Below are 17,725 nucleotides of genomic sequence, written 5' to 3'. Positions count from 1 at the left end.
AAATAGGCTGGAATATGGTAGTAAAAGAGTAGGATTCTGGAAATGAAGATGTTAGAGGTGATGCAGTTACTGGTTCATATGGTTGGCAGACAAACGACAGGAGGTAATAAGAACTGTGAAAAACAAAATCCATGGTGTTGTAGAAGCCAGAGCATGAGGTACAAAGAAGCTGCCCCTTTTCTCTAAGGAGAGTGGAGCTAATGACTAAGGTATTCCATATCCATTTGGTAATTAATGCCAAATCCTTTGGATTTCCCTTACTTCTGCTTATTCTTCCTACTTTGTATACTGCACATCTGACTGAAGAATACTCACTATCGTGTCTCCTTCATATATCACAGGCTCTCATAGATAAAATGGGTTTGGTATATATTGTTGAATAAATAATGAATAGATAAGAAAACTAAATCAGTACGTATGTGTTTTAAGAACAAACTTTTAGAGGGAATTTTCACTGTAAACTAAATAATTTCAAAACATAAAGGTGGCTGCTAAAAACCAAAAAGAGTATAGTCAATCCAAGTCATGCCCATAATTAGCATGTAAAAAAAATTATAAGTAGGTCATTAAAAAGAAATTAAACTTTATATACCTTAAAGTTTGCTCCCCCGATTCCTGCATCTTGGCTTTTTTAACCTGCAAAAATAAATATACAAAAGAATCGATGTAGTGATCTGTTTTTGAAATTGTCTAGCTACTCAAATGGCTAACATTAACTAAAAAATTTCAGGGTAACTGTTTCGTCTTGTCTTGCTTAGATTTATTTAATTAATCCTTATTATATTTTAGAGTTAGAGAGAGGGACTTCTTTGTTTTTCACAGGGAGCTTTTTTTTTTTAATGAAAAAAGTGTTTTTCAGATTCAGGGTAAAATGTTTACCAGGATTTTTACTTAAGATAGAATGTTTACCACAATGAAATATCCAAACTTGGATATAAACTAGTTGGTTTCAAATTTTAACAGACACATAATTATATCATCTAACAGTAAATATACCACTCTTGATATCATCTACTCATTTAACAGAAATGTCTTTTTACTTAAATTACCTACATGCCAAAAATAAAGATAAATTCTTATTAGGCTACCAGTAATTTATAAGATATTCTTCACACTATTCTGTTTTCCCCCGGATTTTCGTCTTTTCTAATTCCTTCTGAGGTGAAAGCATTTACATCGAAACAGTTTAATACACAAATGAAAAAGCAACGTTTAATACTCCTAATGGATTTCCTTGCTTTCATATTACAAAAGAATCTGATTTTAGTGCTCTCTGGTTAGAATAACTAGTTATAATAGAAACATGCTTAGTATGGTTAGTCATACAAATTATGAATACTTAAAAGTATTTCAAGTAACAAAAGAAGGCAAAAACTCTGTTAAATACATTTAAACAAACATAACAGGTGGGAATGTAGCTATTTAATATGATTAAATTTAACATTTCAGACACTGTCTGCCTTAATTTGGGCAATTATGTCCCCTTGTAAGTCAGGAATAGGGAGCATGTGTGACCTTGACACTAGAGACAGGTAAATTAACTAAAAGGATAGAGACAGATTTCACTGGATTACAAAAGTAAGGGTTCAAACAATATAATCCAGAAACTGACAGAATGTAAAATAGTAAAGCTACTTTAGTACTTCAGTACCAGTTCCTCAAAAGGTTAAATATAGTTACCATATAATCCAGCAATTCCACTCCTAGCTATATAACAAAGAGAAATAAAAACATACCCACACAAAAACTTGTACATAAATGTTCATAACAGCATTATTTAAAATAACCAAAAAGTGAAAACACCAGTATCCATTAACAGCTGAATAAAATAATGATAAATAAATAAAATGATGAATGATAAATAAAAACCACATAATGAAACCATCAGCATTGAGTTTGATATATACATTCTAAAAATTTTTCCTGTGCATATAATGTTCTTTTAAAACTTGAGTTCAGAGAGTACTTCTGATAGTCACAAAAAAGTTTTTTAAGTGCTACCTGTTTGTCAGAAATAGTTTTGGTTTATACTTCTTATCCCAAAACCAAGTCTGGTTAGTACCCCCTTTCGATCTTCAAAAGAGTTCCAGTTTGGACAATCTTATGAGCTATTTCAGAGTAGTTGAAAAAGATGAAGACAGGGCGGGGGATGGGAAGAGACTGAGTCAGGTAAACAGTGACATAGAGAAAACCATTTACGACTACAGAGGACTGAAGACTGACTGGCAATAAGGGAAAGTAAAAGACAGAACCTGAGATGCTGTATTATCTCTCGTTTCTCTACTTTTTACTCGCTGTATCTTAAGATTTAAGATTTTTTCAAGAAATCTTAAATCTTAAGATACAGCGAGTAAAAAGTAGAGAAACGAGAGATAATACGATAAGGAAGAGAGACAAGGAGAGACAATGGGATTAAAATAACTCCAGTAATAATGCCTATCACTAAAGAGCAGGGTTAAAAATCTTAGCTTCATTTATCATCATGAACTTGGAATAGGACCATTCCTTCTACTCAAATTTTAGATCTCTACTACAGCCTGTGAAATTTGATTTCTCCTCCAAGTTTAACATTTATTCTTCCTATTCTAATTATTTTTAACAGTTAATAAGTGTTCTGTTGTTTCCTTAGATTCTGTATCTGTTTATCTGGCATCCATTAATCTGAGACAAAGTTGTTTATATCTCCCCAGTGATCCAGAGCCCATGCTCTGAACCCTCTCCCTTATCTAGCTCACCTACTCCAAGTTACTATTTCCCCTGCTCTAAATCAACCCAGGGCCAGATACTAGACACCTCTGTATGCCCAAAACTTTTAGAATTATTCAAACTAGCCAAACTTAAGTCATTTACCCTGCTTTGCTTTGCCTCACTCACCTTGCCTACATTGGAAATCCCAATGAAGGCTGTGGCCTGTGCACTCCTAGTTCCTTTCTGCCTCCTGACCAAATCTGGTGCTTCCCTATGGCCCTGTGTGGTATGCCATGCTTCTTGTTTCTAAAGAAACTGTAACATCAAACTTTTCTTTCAATGGCACTGACCTGTAAGTGTTGTCACTCAGTTGCCTTTATAAATTAAGACCCAGACACAAATCAATAAGAAACTGATACCTTTCACAATCGCCATTTGTAGTTAACAGAAAATTTGTTTTTAAAGTTTTGCTTTAATTTCACCTTCGTCTGAAGTAACAATCAGGTTTTATATGTTATGTTATAGAAACTGAAAGAATGGCAAGGAAATGCAGCAGAGCAGAAAAGATGACCCACCAGCAGGTCTGCCTTACAATTCTCATTATCTTGAACAGGTAAAGAGTAACTGACAATACACATTCTGACAACTTATTAGTCTTCTGAAACTATGACTAGACCTTTTACTATATTAAAAACTCCATGATATAATTTTCCTTGGTACATTTAATATATCTAGTTCAGCTATTTGTTCTTGTAGTGAATATCTTAGATATACTGCCGAGGATGACTTTTTAACCTTACCATTTCCCTGACTATTAATGCCCCACCAGGGATAGGGAATGACATTTCAAATGTTTCAAAAGGTTGTTTTACTAATTGCTTATGTCTTCCTAGTTTTATACTTATCTTAAGTGAGAGGGCTAAAAAATTATGGCAAAGTAATCATCAGTATACATTTCTAAACATAAAGAAAAATATTAAAAACATATTAAAGAAGTTCAATATTTAAATGGAAGCTGGTGTTCACCCTTCTGTGATGTAAAAAGAATACATCTAGAACATGAAAAACATATCCTATAATGTGCTTTCAAAATTCAAATTTTTCTATATTGGATTTTCATAAAGAAAGGTAAACGTGACCACTCTATATTCTCTTTTAATATGAAATACAAGAAGGTCACTCAAGTTAGCAAACTGAATCAGTATTTATATAACTTCAGAAAAAGAAGCTCAAGACAAAAGGAAAGGATCTTTTAACATAAAAATACCTTAAGAGAATGATTATTATTGCTTTCCTTTTCTAAACGCTAAGCCAAAAAACAGACAAAAGAACAAAAAGAATCCATGTCACTTGGGGATATTTAAAATGATTTTATTTATTTATATTAAATATTTCAAAGAAATTAAGAATTCAACCTAGTCTCTAGGGTCTCAAATGTTTTTAAGAATTAGCTAGTGGTCAGATTATACTTTCTTCAGTTAATACAACTTTTTTAAAACTTAGGTCAGGGAAATTTAGGTAATTTTAGGAAATTTAGGTAAAGATAAAACTAGATTGTCTGACAGTTTGGTAAATGTCCTCTTATTTTCCAAAAACTGTAAGAATAGCCATTGATTTTTTTTTAAATGACATTTCCAAATACAATACTAACTTTGTAATGCTAAATTTTCCAAGTAGACTCTTTAGCATTGTTAACAAAATATGAATTTAAGAACATATAACATTGTTTTCTTAGAAGAAAGTTATTAAGGAGTCTTTTTCATTTTAATTTCTAATTTGGAATCTGTAGTATAACTAAATAATATTTAAAATCTATTAAGATCAGCTTTCCTACAATCAACTTTAAATTGTTAAAGGAAATACTTACTGGTTGCTCTGGTAAATCTTGCTCTTCTTCCATGAAGACCAATATTTCTTTATTATGCTTAAGTGACTGGATTGCAAGTGTCTCTCAGCAGTCTTCAGTCTGTTTAAAAAAGGGGGGATTCAGAGCTTTATGTACTCTAAAAGCATTATCATTCAGGCCATCAGAAAATAATTTTTAATATTTTGTTACCTCAAGCTTTCCACGTGAGTTCCAATCTCAAAATCTCGAAGATGCACATGGCTTTTCAAAACTGACACACTGCACCACCAAGTCAAGATAGGTATACACAATGATTTTTATACCTTGCAAAAGCCAACATGTGGAACCGCTTGTGCTGTACTTAAAACATGGTTACTACAGTCCTAATGCAATAAATGTTTTATAATGACAGCCATGTGCAGAACTTTTTTTTTAGGATTAGAGTTACATTTTTTAATGATATAAACTAGCTTAAGCAAGTCAGTAACTTATGATAACATCTAACCTGCTTTAATGTGGAACATTTATATAACTGTTAACACAGACACACAGAATCACTTTAAATAGGACAAACTAAAATATCAATTACTTTCACACCCACCTATATATATGTAATCAATTTAAAGGAAAACTCGATTTTTCTGGATCTACTTTAATAATGTAAATAAATAAGTGAAACTTCGAATCTTAGAATTAAGGAAAAATAATCATGTAAAGCTGGGTCCCAATTTTATTCTGAAATAATGAGCTCCACCAAATATACTGCCTAGTCAATTATTTAAGCAAAACCTTTACATTCTCAGATCCTGCTCTTCCTATCTTGATTTTCATACTAAAACAAAACAAAACAAAACGAAAAAAGAAGACTCTAAGCCCTACATTTACTGGCAAGAACACCTAATTGTGCCCTTCTGTCAAGAGAGAGACAGAGAGACATTAGAAAACTTAAGTTCATTATAAAAATGAAAAACTCCATTACTATTTAACAAAATGAAACTAGCACTTCTCTGAAAGAGATATAATTGCTTATGCTTTTAATTAAGGTCACACCTGTTTTCACTTCTACAATCCACTATAGCTGACTTAACATATAAAGCTAAAGCAAGTTTAAAATCTTATTGCAGAAGTAATGAAAATCAATAAATAACATAAAAAGGGAAATGAAAAACTTCAATTATGTCAATACACCACCACTTCACTTCTACTGCTCCATCTGGGTGCAATATAACACACTTTTAGAGCCACACTCCAGAATGGGAAAAGGAGAGAAAAACGTGTGGAAGGGGTAGTCAGATACAAAAATGTCCAACTCTGACACAGCTTTACTCTCTGCCCTGATCTAGAATGTCAAAAGAAAAACAAAGTTTAAAGGTCAGAAGCACTGGATGCTCAATGCACTCACGTGTAGCTCATACACGGAGCCTCAAAAGTTCTCATACTCCCTGACGTAGGTAACTAGTGCTGTAGAATTACAGAGCGCAATAACTAAAGCTCACGGGAGCTATCTTCCCTGTCCTTGTTTTGTTCTACTTAGAAGAGCATAATCAATGTGACGTGAAAATGACTCACAACTGTGAAAGATGAAACATTTTTATGTTTCACTAACTTATATCTTAGCTTTAAACTGAAATGTCTTAATGGGATTTTAATATTGTCTAAGTGTACATAACATATCTATGATTTCACCCCATAAGAACAAAACAGGGCCAAATCACTAGTAAAATGTAATGCTTCATTTGTTGAATTTTTGTGTGACCAGCTCTCACCTAAACAAAAAGTGATAACATTCCACGTTTTACTTAAATGAAGGCCATAACTATAATAACTGCAATCTCTAATTACATTCTTGGCAAGGGAGAAGGAGGCGATATTCCTTTTCATGGGGAAAGGGTTATAAAATCTATCTCTGGTCAAGAAGAAGGTAAGGAAAATTGATTTTTTTTTTAAAAAAAGGATACTCAGTAACGTGTTTTAATTTTGTTTTTAAACACAAGAACTAATTTATTTTAAAAATATGAACAACATTAAAGGAGAACACAGATTTTTATTGATCAAAAGGGGTTGTGGCTTTTAAAAGGCAAGAAATACTACTCTTAATAATGAGAAAATAAATTTTTCAAGCCATACAAAAATAATGTTAAAATCTTAAATTTTGTTTTTTAGAAATATGGTAATATTCTAGTGATTCTGGACTAATTTCTTACTTTTCTTGAAGTAAATTCTATGATGATATAAGAAAACCTTTTTTAAGAGAAAAATTCAGACATTCCCTTCTACCGCTCCTATTTCTTCTTCTATGAAAATAAGCAGTCTTTGTTGTTTCCATCATAAAAATTTTCTTTGCTTTCTCAGCTTTTAAATTTAGAGGAATAAATAGGGCATAGGTAATTTCTATATTTAGGGAAAAACTTTAAAAATCAAGTAATTGGTTAATGACCACCAATAATTTTGGTCATTTTAAAACAAACCAAAAAAAGCAATCTACAAGGAAAGCATATGATTTATTATAGAATCTTCTAGTATTCTATGGGCAATGTGTGATATGTGTGAAGTTTGAAAACATACATTCTGGCACATATGTGTATAAAATATAATAATAATGAGTATAAATTACATAATTCCATTGCAACATGCATCTAAGATACTACTTTCCATCAATACACTATTTTCTTCCGTCCAAAAATCTGTAATTTGAAAGACCTGAAATATAAGAACATACTAAATACATGAATGGACATTAATACCATTTATCAATGTGCTAAAACTTTTAATATTAAGATCTCAAACCATCTTCTAAAGTGTCACGTGCTTATAATCAAAAGTCGCATTTACTAGCAACCAGATCAAAGTGTTATACAACAGACATGGTGATCGGTACTTGATAATAAAAAAAGTACAGAATTACTATACAAATCTTAGCATTCTCATTTCCATATACTAGTTTTAGAGTTTAATCTAATTGTGTTTTTGTGGGGGGCAGGGTTGTTCTTTTTAGACTATTAATGTAACCTAATATTATTCTACATTCAATGAGATGCATCTTTTAAATATTCAATAATATAACGGCTTGACATAGAAGTGGAAAGTGAGATATATGCAAAGAAAAGAAGCTGGACCATCTTCTTACACTATATACAAGAACAGACTCAAAATGGATTAAAGATTTAAATATAAGACCCGAGACCATAAAACTTTTACAAGAAAACAAACATAGGCAGTAAACTCTCTGATATTACTAACAGGAATTTCTTTTCAGATATATCTCCTCGAGTAAGGGAAACAAAAGAAAAAATAAACAAATGGGACTACATCAAACTGAAAAATTTTTGTACAGCAAGGAAACCATCAGCAAAGCAAAAAAGACAACTGACTGTTTGGGAGAAGATTTCGCTAATGATGCATCTGATAAGGGGTTAACATCCAAAATTTATAAAGAACTTACACAACAACAACAAAAAATCCAATTAAAAAATGGCAGAAGACCTGAACAGATACTTCTCCAAAGAAGAAATACAAATGGCTAACAGATATATGAAAAGATGCTCAAGGTCGCTAATCATCAGAGAAATGCAAATTAAAACCACAATGAGATATCACCTCACACCTGTCAGATTAGTACAGCCTCTATGGAAAATAGAATGGAGGTTCCTCAAAAAATTAAAAATGGATATACCTTTTGACCCAGCAATTGCACTTCTGGGTATTTATCCAAAGAAAATCAAAACAATAATTCGTAAAGATATGCACTCCAATATTCATGGCAGCACAATTTACAATTGCCAAGATATGGAAGCAACCTAAATGCTCATCAACAGATGACAGGATAAAGAAATTATGGTTTATATATACAATGGAATATTACTCAGCCATTACAAGAACAAATTAATCAAAACCAGACTCACAAATATAGTGGACAATTTGGTGATGGACAGAGGGGAGGAGGGTTGCAAGGCTGAGAGAATGGGGTGAAGGGTTAACGAAGTACAAATTAGTAGTTGATAGTTAGGTACGGGGAGCATGACAGAGAGAATGCAGTTAGCATTAATATGATGGTTAAGTGGAGGGTTAGGGGAGGGAGGGAGCAATTGGGGGGATCATTTTGTCAACATTATAGATGTCTAACCAATGTACTATATAGTTGAAACTAATTTAAATAAATAAATTTATAATAAAAAAGAAGTGGAAAGTGGACTCTTACTGTAATTTAAATGAATATAATTACAACTTAGCCAAACAGCCAAAGAAATTACAAAACATACTCTGAATTTCTTGTTTTAAGTTACCTTAAGAAATCTGAATTGTAACATCTTTTCATAACTTTCTAGTTTCAATTCTTATGATTGGTTTCTAAATATAGCTGTTTTATCAACTTTTTTGGAGTTTGTCAGTATCTATATGCCTTCATGACAGAAACCTGGGAAAATCTACAACTTAGAACAGAAATTTCCCTACTTGCAAATGCTGACAATGAAAAAATAGAAACTGTGGTTTCATTCAAAAAGGTGGCACAATTGTAAATATTGTGATTTCATAAGTTGAAAAATAAAAGCTGGATCCTTTTGTAATATGGCAGCCATAATTTTTAATCCATAGAAATTGGAAGGGAAATAATTAGTAACAAATATTTTATTTCAAAATTCTAATTAGATTCTACCTCATAATTTCTGTTTTGTAACAAGTTCAACACACTATTTATCCTGTAGTTGTAAAAGGCTACAAGCAAGAACGTAAGTTACTTCAATGTGTTGTTATAGCTCGTAAGCACAGAAAAGGAAATAAAAAATATATAAATATTTTAAAGCACAGAATAAAGGTCAGTTTTTTTCAATGAAAACATACGCATCATTCTTAATTACAACATTAAGAAGACAGTCTGATTATAGGTCTTGAAAGAGGAACTTGATGCAGCTAATTGTGCACACAGATATTCAGGGTTAACTGAATATCTCTGATACAATTCTAAGTAAAACACAGATAGCTCATAAATTTGATCACTGACTACACTGTATTTTAGAAATCTATTTACTACTCCCTCCAGGTCCTTATATGTATTTTTAGAGCATGCCAAAGAAAAGGCTACAGAAGTTTCCCTGGAGAAAATTAACAACATCCCTCCCAAAATTAAATATACCTCAGCAATAATAATTATAAAAAATAGTAGCCTAAAGAAGTACCAAAAAAGTGGTCTATCATCACCTATGATTTTTATTACGTGAATTATTTTAGGACTTAAAAGAAATAATTAGCAAATGTCTACCATGGTATCCTCAAATATAATTACGTGCCTTTAAGAATAAAAACAAAAAGCACAAAAAGCAAAATACCCTCTTCTAATGCTTTAAGAGGATAGCTTCAAGTATTGTTATTCAACAATAATGGATCTAAAGGGGCTCTATCAATGAATTCAGAAAACAAGTATCTTAACACCCAATGTAAAGTCTTAAGTACCAAACATAAAGCCTAAAGGTATCTCTTCAAAATAAATTTTAATTTATAAACTAGGAGGCTTACAAGGCAAAAACCAGAAAAGAAGTCAGGAAAAATGGTTTCGAAACATAAGAAAACATTTTTGTGGTCTCTTGCAGAAACAGTGCTTATTAGTAATAAGTGGGGATGATACTAAGTAGTGATTTGGGCTTCATAATCTACAGAACATACATACATTAGGTTTCAAATAAGAAGTAAACAAAGGTTTATTCCAACACCCACAAATTTCTTACTGGAAATTAGGCAAAAATAACAATGAATATCTTGGAGGAGAGGAGAATAATAGAGGCTACTCAGGAAGATCTGCCCTACATCAGTCTTTAAAACCAATTATAGTGGGAAGGATAAGAGAGCTATCATTTACTGAGCACTTATAATACACCAAGTATTTTTATATTTGTTATCCTAAGACACAGCTGGTATCATTCTCATTCTATGGATAGGGCAACTGGGATTCAGAGATCTAAACAATTTGCCTGAGAATAACAGCAGTGTTTCTGGTTAAAATACAAATATATCAAGAGACTAGAAGATAGTGGTGATGGCTGCACAGCACTGTGAATGTACTTAATGCCACTGAATGACATACTTGAAAATGGTTAAAATAGCTAATTTTATCATGTATATTTTACCACAATAAAAAAGCACAAAAAGACCCATGAGACTAGAAATACCAAAACAATGATCAAATCTAAAAGTGCGTATAAGTGGAGAAAAATCAATATTGAAAAAATACTATAAGAAAAACTGAATATCAACATGGAGAGAAACATATCCACACCATACACTATGATTAATCCTAAATATATGGAGAACTAGTAGCATTCAAAAAATATTAGAGAAAACAGAACAGTATATTTATCTCATCTACGGAAAAGAGAAATTTTTGAGCAATAGAAGAGAGCATAAGCAACTAATCAATAGATTAGGTTATGTAAAATAAACTTTCATGAAATGAAAACATAACAAATCTAAAATTAAAAGAATAAAATAAATGGAAATGATAATTGCAAAAATTACGATAAACTTAATGTCTACAATATAAACCCAACCAATTCAACATTTACTGATCATCTGTTATGTGGCAAACAATAACTAACATATATATCCATCAAAGGGTACAGTTTAAGAGCAAATCAGCATTTAGGAAAAAAAGATTCTCACTACTAACTAAATTTTCATATTTTTAAGATACCACTTCATATCTATTAAACTACCAAAAATAAATCTAAACGACAAAACCTAGAGTTATCTGAGCTTGAAGAAGATAGGAAATATTTAGGCACAGCTGTAAAATCAGACTGTTCTTCAGTCAGATGACAAAAGAGGCCATAAAATTGCCCATGGTCTGAATAATTTTTCTTGTTTTTTTTCCCCCCAAAAATAAATAGAGTAAGAAGCTAACTTTATTAAAAGAGAAAGTCTGTTGTTCACAGAAACGAAAAATTGGAAACAACCAACATGTACAGAATGGTTTACCTATGCTACAATTTTAAAACTGAACATTCTATATTAAAATGGAAATTGTAACCTATTTTAATATAAGCTCATTTAAAATGTGAAAAATATAAGATTTTACATTAATCAGCATAATAATAACTTAAATATGATTTGGTAAGAAGCAAAAGCAGATACAAAGGAATATAATGCTGGATGCTTTATGTAGGTTTGTGTATTAAAATATTTAAGGGTACATTATTTTTAAAATGCTTCTACAAAAATGTTCAAGACATTAAACTAAAATTGGATATAAATTCTACATTCTGACTTACTTTTTTTCCTCAGGAAAAAAATTCAACTTTGACGAAAAAGCAATTTAAATTGCAGTGATCCTCTCTTACCCCCAAATCTTAACAGAAGTTCATGACAACACTACAGGCAGAAAGACTCATTTAATTTTCTTGCTGTCATCTCTTTCATAAAAAGTCAAGTTAGACCCTGCACACAAATCCATGGTTGGTTCACTTTATAGTTCTGAGCAAAGGTGTTCAACTCCCCATAGTTAAAGAATTTGATGTCAGAAGACATTTTACATTTGGTATTACCCTATTGGGCAGAAACTATTCACTCTGTGAACCAAGAAAACTTCTAACATATGATGCTACAAGGAATACAGAATATTAAATTGTTAGAGATAATCCTTATTTTTAGGGTCGAGTAAACTAAAAACAAATATGTGAAAGCATTGCCTCATGAAGTCTGTAACTGGCAGAACCAACAGGAGAACCCAAGATTCTGACCTCCCTTGTCTGAAGCTTTTTTTCCCTTCATGTAAAATTGAGCATACAACTTTCCCTTTTAAAATTGCATTCCTAATATTACTTTAGGCTATTTATTCCTTTTCTTTCATTAATTCTCTAACTATTCTGTTATATAACTTTGACCTCATGGTATAATAGCATGTTCTTAGTTTTCAAATGTTTTAAATTTATACTTAAAATTTCTTTTTTAATGCGTTATATGGTACTTTAAGAACCTCTTGAAAATCCTAAAATGATTCACTTTTTATGCTACTTTTTAACTTCTTGTACAGTCTAGCAAAAATAACAATTTGATTTCTCTTTACAACCATCAGTCTTTAATTTACGATGTAGATTTTGATCTACTGTTAACAAAACAAATCATTTTAATTACAAGGTATGTGAAAATAAATTTTTACCATTCCTAGTCAGAGATAAGCATCATTTTAGAAAAACAAAATATCTCCCAACCTATTAAAACCTCAAAGTTACTAGTGAAAGTACTTCTTGCTTCATTATTAGTTAATAATTAAGAATTCTTCAGAACTACTCCTCTGACCTCTACTGTGACAGCTAATTCTGTTAAAACTATTAATTTTCCCTTGGTTCTAAGATTCCTGTGGAATCTTGATTCTAAATTCCACAATGTCAGAGACCACCTTCTTCTTTTTAGTATCTGTAGCACATAGTGGGCATTCAGTAAATATTTGTTCAGTCAGTCTTGACTCCTCTATTTACCTAAACCAGTTCATTAAGAAACTTCAATCTATTTAGAGGTACAAAAATTTAAAAACTTTACTATTCCCATTTCTTACCAGGGATGCCTAAATCACAACTTCAATTCTTTACAAGGTTTGTTAACTGATTTGAAAAATATTATTTTGAAATTTGTGTTCATTGAAAAGTTCCCTTCAAAAAAAGCAAGGCATAATATATACTATAAGCAAATTTTAATATCATATCAAGGTATCACAACACAGGTACTACTTACTCAGAGCTTAGGAACCTTTACTCAGAGCTTAGGAACCCATAGGTTTCTCTCTCTTAATAGGCTAAAGTTTTAAGTTAAAAAGGAAGGGGACACCCAAAAATTATATAATTGTATTAACCAATGTTACCCCAATAAACTTAAAAAAATAATAATAATTTAAAAAGGGGGGGAAGGGGAGGGTGGGAAGGAGAAGAAGGGGAGGGTAGAAGGGAGGGAGGACCCACACCCTAATCTTCAGAACCAGTGAATGTTACTTTATTTGAAAGTGTCTTTGTAGATGTAATTAAATTAAGGATTCTGAGATGAGATTATCTTCGATTATCTAGGTAGGCCACAAATGCCATCTCATGTCCTTATGAAAAGGCAGAGGGAAATTTAACACACAGACTGAGAAGGCAATATAAAGATGAAGGCAGAGATTGGAGTGATATGGCCAAAGAATGTCAGCAGCCACCAGAAGCTGGAAGAGGGCTTATGGAGGAACGCAGTACCGCCAACACCTTGATTTCAGATTTCTGGCCTTCCAGAACTGTGAGAGAATAAATTTCTGTTGTTATCAGTCTTCAAATTTGTGGTAATTTATTATGGCAGCCACAGAAAACTAATACAAATAGCAAACTTCATTTTGTTTTTCCATTTGTTTTTGCTATGACCTCTCTGCTTGGGTTTGTTGGCCATTTGGCCACTGAATGAAATATATAAACTGAAAAAGGTGGGAAATGAAAAAAGGATGCAAATAAGATAATATCATTATACATACAGCTGCAAAAATGCTTCTAAATATTAATAGAGTAAACATAAACCATTCAAAAACGTTTCAAATAATTGGACAGTTTGCCTAATAGAACTGTCACATAACTACAAAGTTAGTTAGCATTCTCGTGCTTTCATTCTGGGCCAAACCCTAAATTCATAGTGGAAGAAATTCCCAGCTAACATAGTAATACTGGTGGTTCATAGATCTTGAAAAGGCTTTACTGATTTAATGCTTTGAGAACAAACTCAAGTAGAGACAGTCCCTGACTTAAGATGGTTTGACCTCCGATTTTTCAACTTTATGATGGTACGAAAGCGATACATTCAGTAGAAACTGTTCTTCAAATTTTATCTTTTCCGAGGGCTAGCGACATGCTGTACAACACTCTCTTGTGATGCTGGGCATTAGCAGTGAGCCACAGCTCCCAGTTACCCACACAATCCTGAAGATAAATAACCAATACTTTACAGTGTACTGTGATGCAGCATTTTCTGGATATTGTGTTCTGAGCACATTTAAGGTAAACTAGGCTGAGCTATGATGTTTGGTAGGTTAGGTGTACTAAATGCATTTTCGACTTACCACATTTTCAACTTAGGATATTTTCAATTTATGATAGGTTTATCAGGACATAGCCACATCATAAGTTGAGGAACATCTGTACTAGTACTAGCAGACTGTCACTATACTCTATTTGATGTGTTGTGCTTAGAAAAAAAATTACTGCTAGAGTTAAATCTGAAAAATACACAAGTCCTCCTTTCCAGATGATCTTAACCGACAATCTTAGGCAAACTATGCCTCAAGATTAAAGCTCATAATTTTCTATTTTGATTGAAGCTCCTATTTTGCTTTTCTCTCATGAAGTCAATTTGTGATATCTATATAGTATTATGCTTCTCCATAAAAGCATTTACTAAACATTTCATTTTAAACTTTGTAACGTTATGCGGAGTACTGTATGAAGAACATTAATAAACAGATCACAGAATGGTAATAAATAATCAGAAATTTTTGTCATTAAAAAAATGTGACTTTTCTAACTCAGCAAATTATTTTTTTGCATGTGTTTCTTTGAGACTTTCTTTTGTGTATGCCTTAAACAGAGCCTTAAAGTCCTTTCTAAACACTTAAGTATTCACAGAATATCTCAAACCAGAAGAAAAATACTAAAATAGAACAAAGAGTAGAATACACCAGGTATTAAAGACATATTCTGAAAGAAATCCTAATTACTTAGTGTGTTTTGGCTGTCAAAAATTTATGTCAGTGTTGAAAATACCATTTAACTAAACACTAAAATATAGATTTAAAAAAATAAAAATATAAAGGTTTAGCTAATTTAGCCAATAAAATGCTAACTTCAAGCAACAAAGTAAATGAGTAAGAACTTACTCTTTTTCTTGTTAAAGACTCTTAACTGAAACAATTATTTTCTGATTGGTCTAAAATGAAGGGACTGAATCTACAAAGGCCAGCAGTCTCAAACTTTGGAATCTCTTCTAACTGCAATTCAAAAACAACTATACACAAACTAAACTCATTCGCCAAAAGAAAAGAACATGACATATATAGCATTCTGAAACAGATATGAACAGACACTATAGCGCTATCTTATAAATTAGTTATAACATGTTAGAGCCAGAAATAATATGTTATACTAAATGCAATGTGGTATTTTGGACTGTATCCTGGAATAGAAAATCATATTGGTGGAAAAAATAGTGTAATCTGAATAAAGTCTGGAGTTAACAGTAATGTATCAGTGTTGGTTCTTAGTTTTGACAAATGCACTATAGCAGTATGAGCCACTAATAAGAGGGGAAATGGGTAAGGGGTATATGGGAGCTTTCTGTACTTATCTTTGAAACACTTCTAGAAATCTATTCCAGAATATTATTATATTATATCCAAATTAAAATATTCTAAAATAATTATTCCAAAATAACTTGTCTTAAAAAATGTGGTATCATTGTACACGTACTAGAATGGTTAAAATAAACAAAAGAAAACTGGCCATACCAACTTAGCAAAAATATGGAGCAACTAGAACTTCCCCCTTACACTGCTGGTGTGAATACAAAAAGGTACAGTACATTCATTATGAAAAACAGTTTGGCGGTGTCTTATAAAGCCAAACATACACTTACGTTAGACTCAGCAATCCCACTTTGAATTATCAATCTAAGTGAAATGTAAACATGTTCACACAAAAACCTGTACATAAATGTAGATAGTAGCTTTTTCATATATACACCAAAGACTGGAAACAACTCAAATGTCCCTCAAATTAGCGAATGGATAAACAACTGTTATATATCTATAAATGGAATACTACACAGCAATTCATGGAACATGGATGAATCTCAAATGTATTATGTTAAATGGAAGAAGCCAGGCTTAAAAGTCTATATATTGTATAATTCCATTTATATGGTATTCTTTATATAAAGTAACTGTAAAGAAATATCAGTGGTTGACAGGTGCTAGAGAATGGGGAAGAAGGGATTAGCTACAAAGGGGCATGAGGGAACTTCACTGGGGTGATGGAACTGTTCTGTATCTTGATTGTATTGATAGTTACCTGATTGAATGCATTTGTAAAATGCACAGAACTGTACACTTATAAGGATGAATTTACTGTATATAAATTATATCTCAAAAAATTATAATAGGATCTGTTTAGATTTTTAGAAAGAAAATTAATCACATATGAAATTGAATAAAATTCTACAACTAATATAAACAAACAAAATTATAAACACAGTTGAATCAACAAGCAGTTTATGAGTTCAGAGATTTGAAATGTTGGCTAATAAAATTATAAACATAGTTGGGGCAACAGTTTACTTATGAGTTCAGATTTGAAATGTTAGCTACATTATTTGATATCATCATAACATAAGAGTTTTCCCTTAGATGACTTAAATAAGGTCAAATGGTATAAATTCTTATTTAATAGTATAAATTCTTATTTTTTAATTTTAATGTGACAACTTTCTAACAGATACTCTCTCCCTACCTAAATGGGAGTGGTGGAAGAATCCTACCCCTATGCTAAGCCACTAAAGATAGAGCTATACAGTATGCATTCAGTCAGAAGCAATTACATCTAAAATAGCTGATATTTATTGAAAAAAAAAGAAAGAAAGAAAAACAAGAGAGAGGGAGGGAGGGAAGAAGAGAGAAAGTGAGAATGAACAATAGAATGAAAAGAATGAAAGAAAACAAGGAAGGAAGGAAAGGAAGGAAGAAAGGGGGGAGAAAATGAGAGGGGAGAGAGGAAGGAAGGAAACTTAAAACAGGCAATGAACCATGTAAAATATCTCTCTGCAAAACATACATAAATTTATCAAGCCAGAAATACTACAGCAAAATACTTTGCAAACCCCATGATACCATGAAAACATGCATCTGACAGAGAGGGGAAAAAATCCAAAGAGAAATCTGTAGTTTAAGTTTTGAAAGAGAAAAGTCACATAAAAGTCCACATCATTTTCTGGAATTATCATTATGGTTAACATTGAATAGCATTGTTTTCTTTAAAAAATATTTAAAGAGTTTATAGGCATAATACCAAAAGTGTGCAAAAACTGTTAAGCAGGCTTGCTTTATGAGACAGAAGTTTCTAAGAAGTTTGTGATCAAGTTTTCATAAAGTCAATCATTCCAAATGCACTACAGGAGCTTACTATTTAATGAGACAATAGTACAAGG

General features: G+C 31.8%; 1 protein-coding gene across 2 annotated transcripts in view; it reads right to left on the bottom strand.

Moving 5' to 3' along the window:
* The window catches only part of EYA3 (EYA transcriptional coactivator and phosphatase 3), an 87,716-nt gene that overhangs the window by 53,643 nt on the left and 16,348 nt on the right, over positions 1 to 17,725 (bottom strand). For both annotated transcript variants that reach the window (XM_006924350.3, XM_006924351.3), the window contains exons 2-3: positions 4,556 to 4,654; positions 593 to 636 (exon numbers count right to left, since the gene is read on the bottom strand). In XM_006924350.3, the coding sequence (XP_006924412.1) occupies positions 593 to 636; positions 4,556 to 4,588 (77 nt within the window). In that variant the 5' untranslated portion in view covers positions 4,589 to 4,654. The remainder of the gene's footprint in view (positions 1 to 592; positions 637 to 4,555; positions 4,655 to 17,725) is intronic.

This window comes from Pteropus alecto, unplaced genomic scaffold (genome assembly GCF_000325575.1).
Source record: "Pteropus alecto unplaced genomic scaffold, ASM32557v1 scaffold39, whole genome shotgun sequence".
Classification (NCBI taxonomy): domain Eukaryota; kingdom Metazoa; phylum Chordata; class Mammalia; order Chiroptera; family Pteropodidae; genus Pteropus; species Pteropus alecto.
Note: the sequence above shows the minus strand (reverse complement) of the source record. Positions and strands in the feature narration are given on the sequence as shown.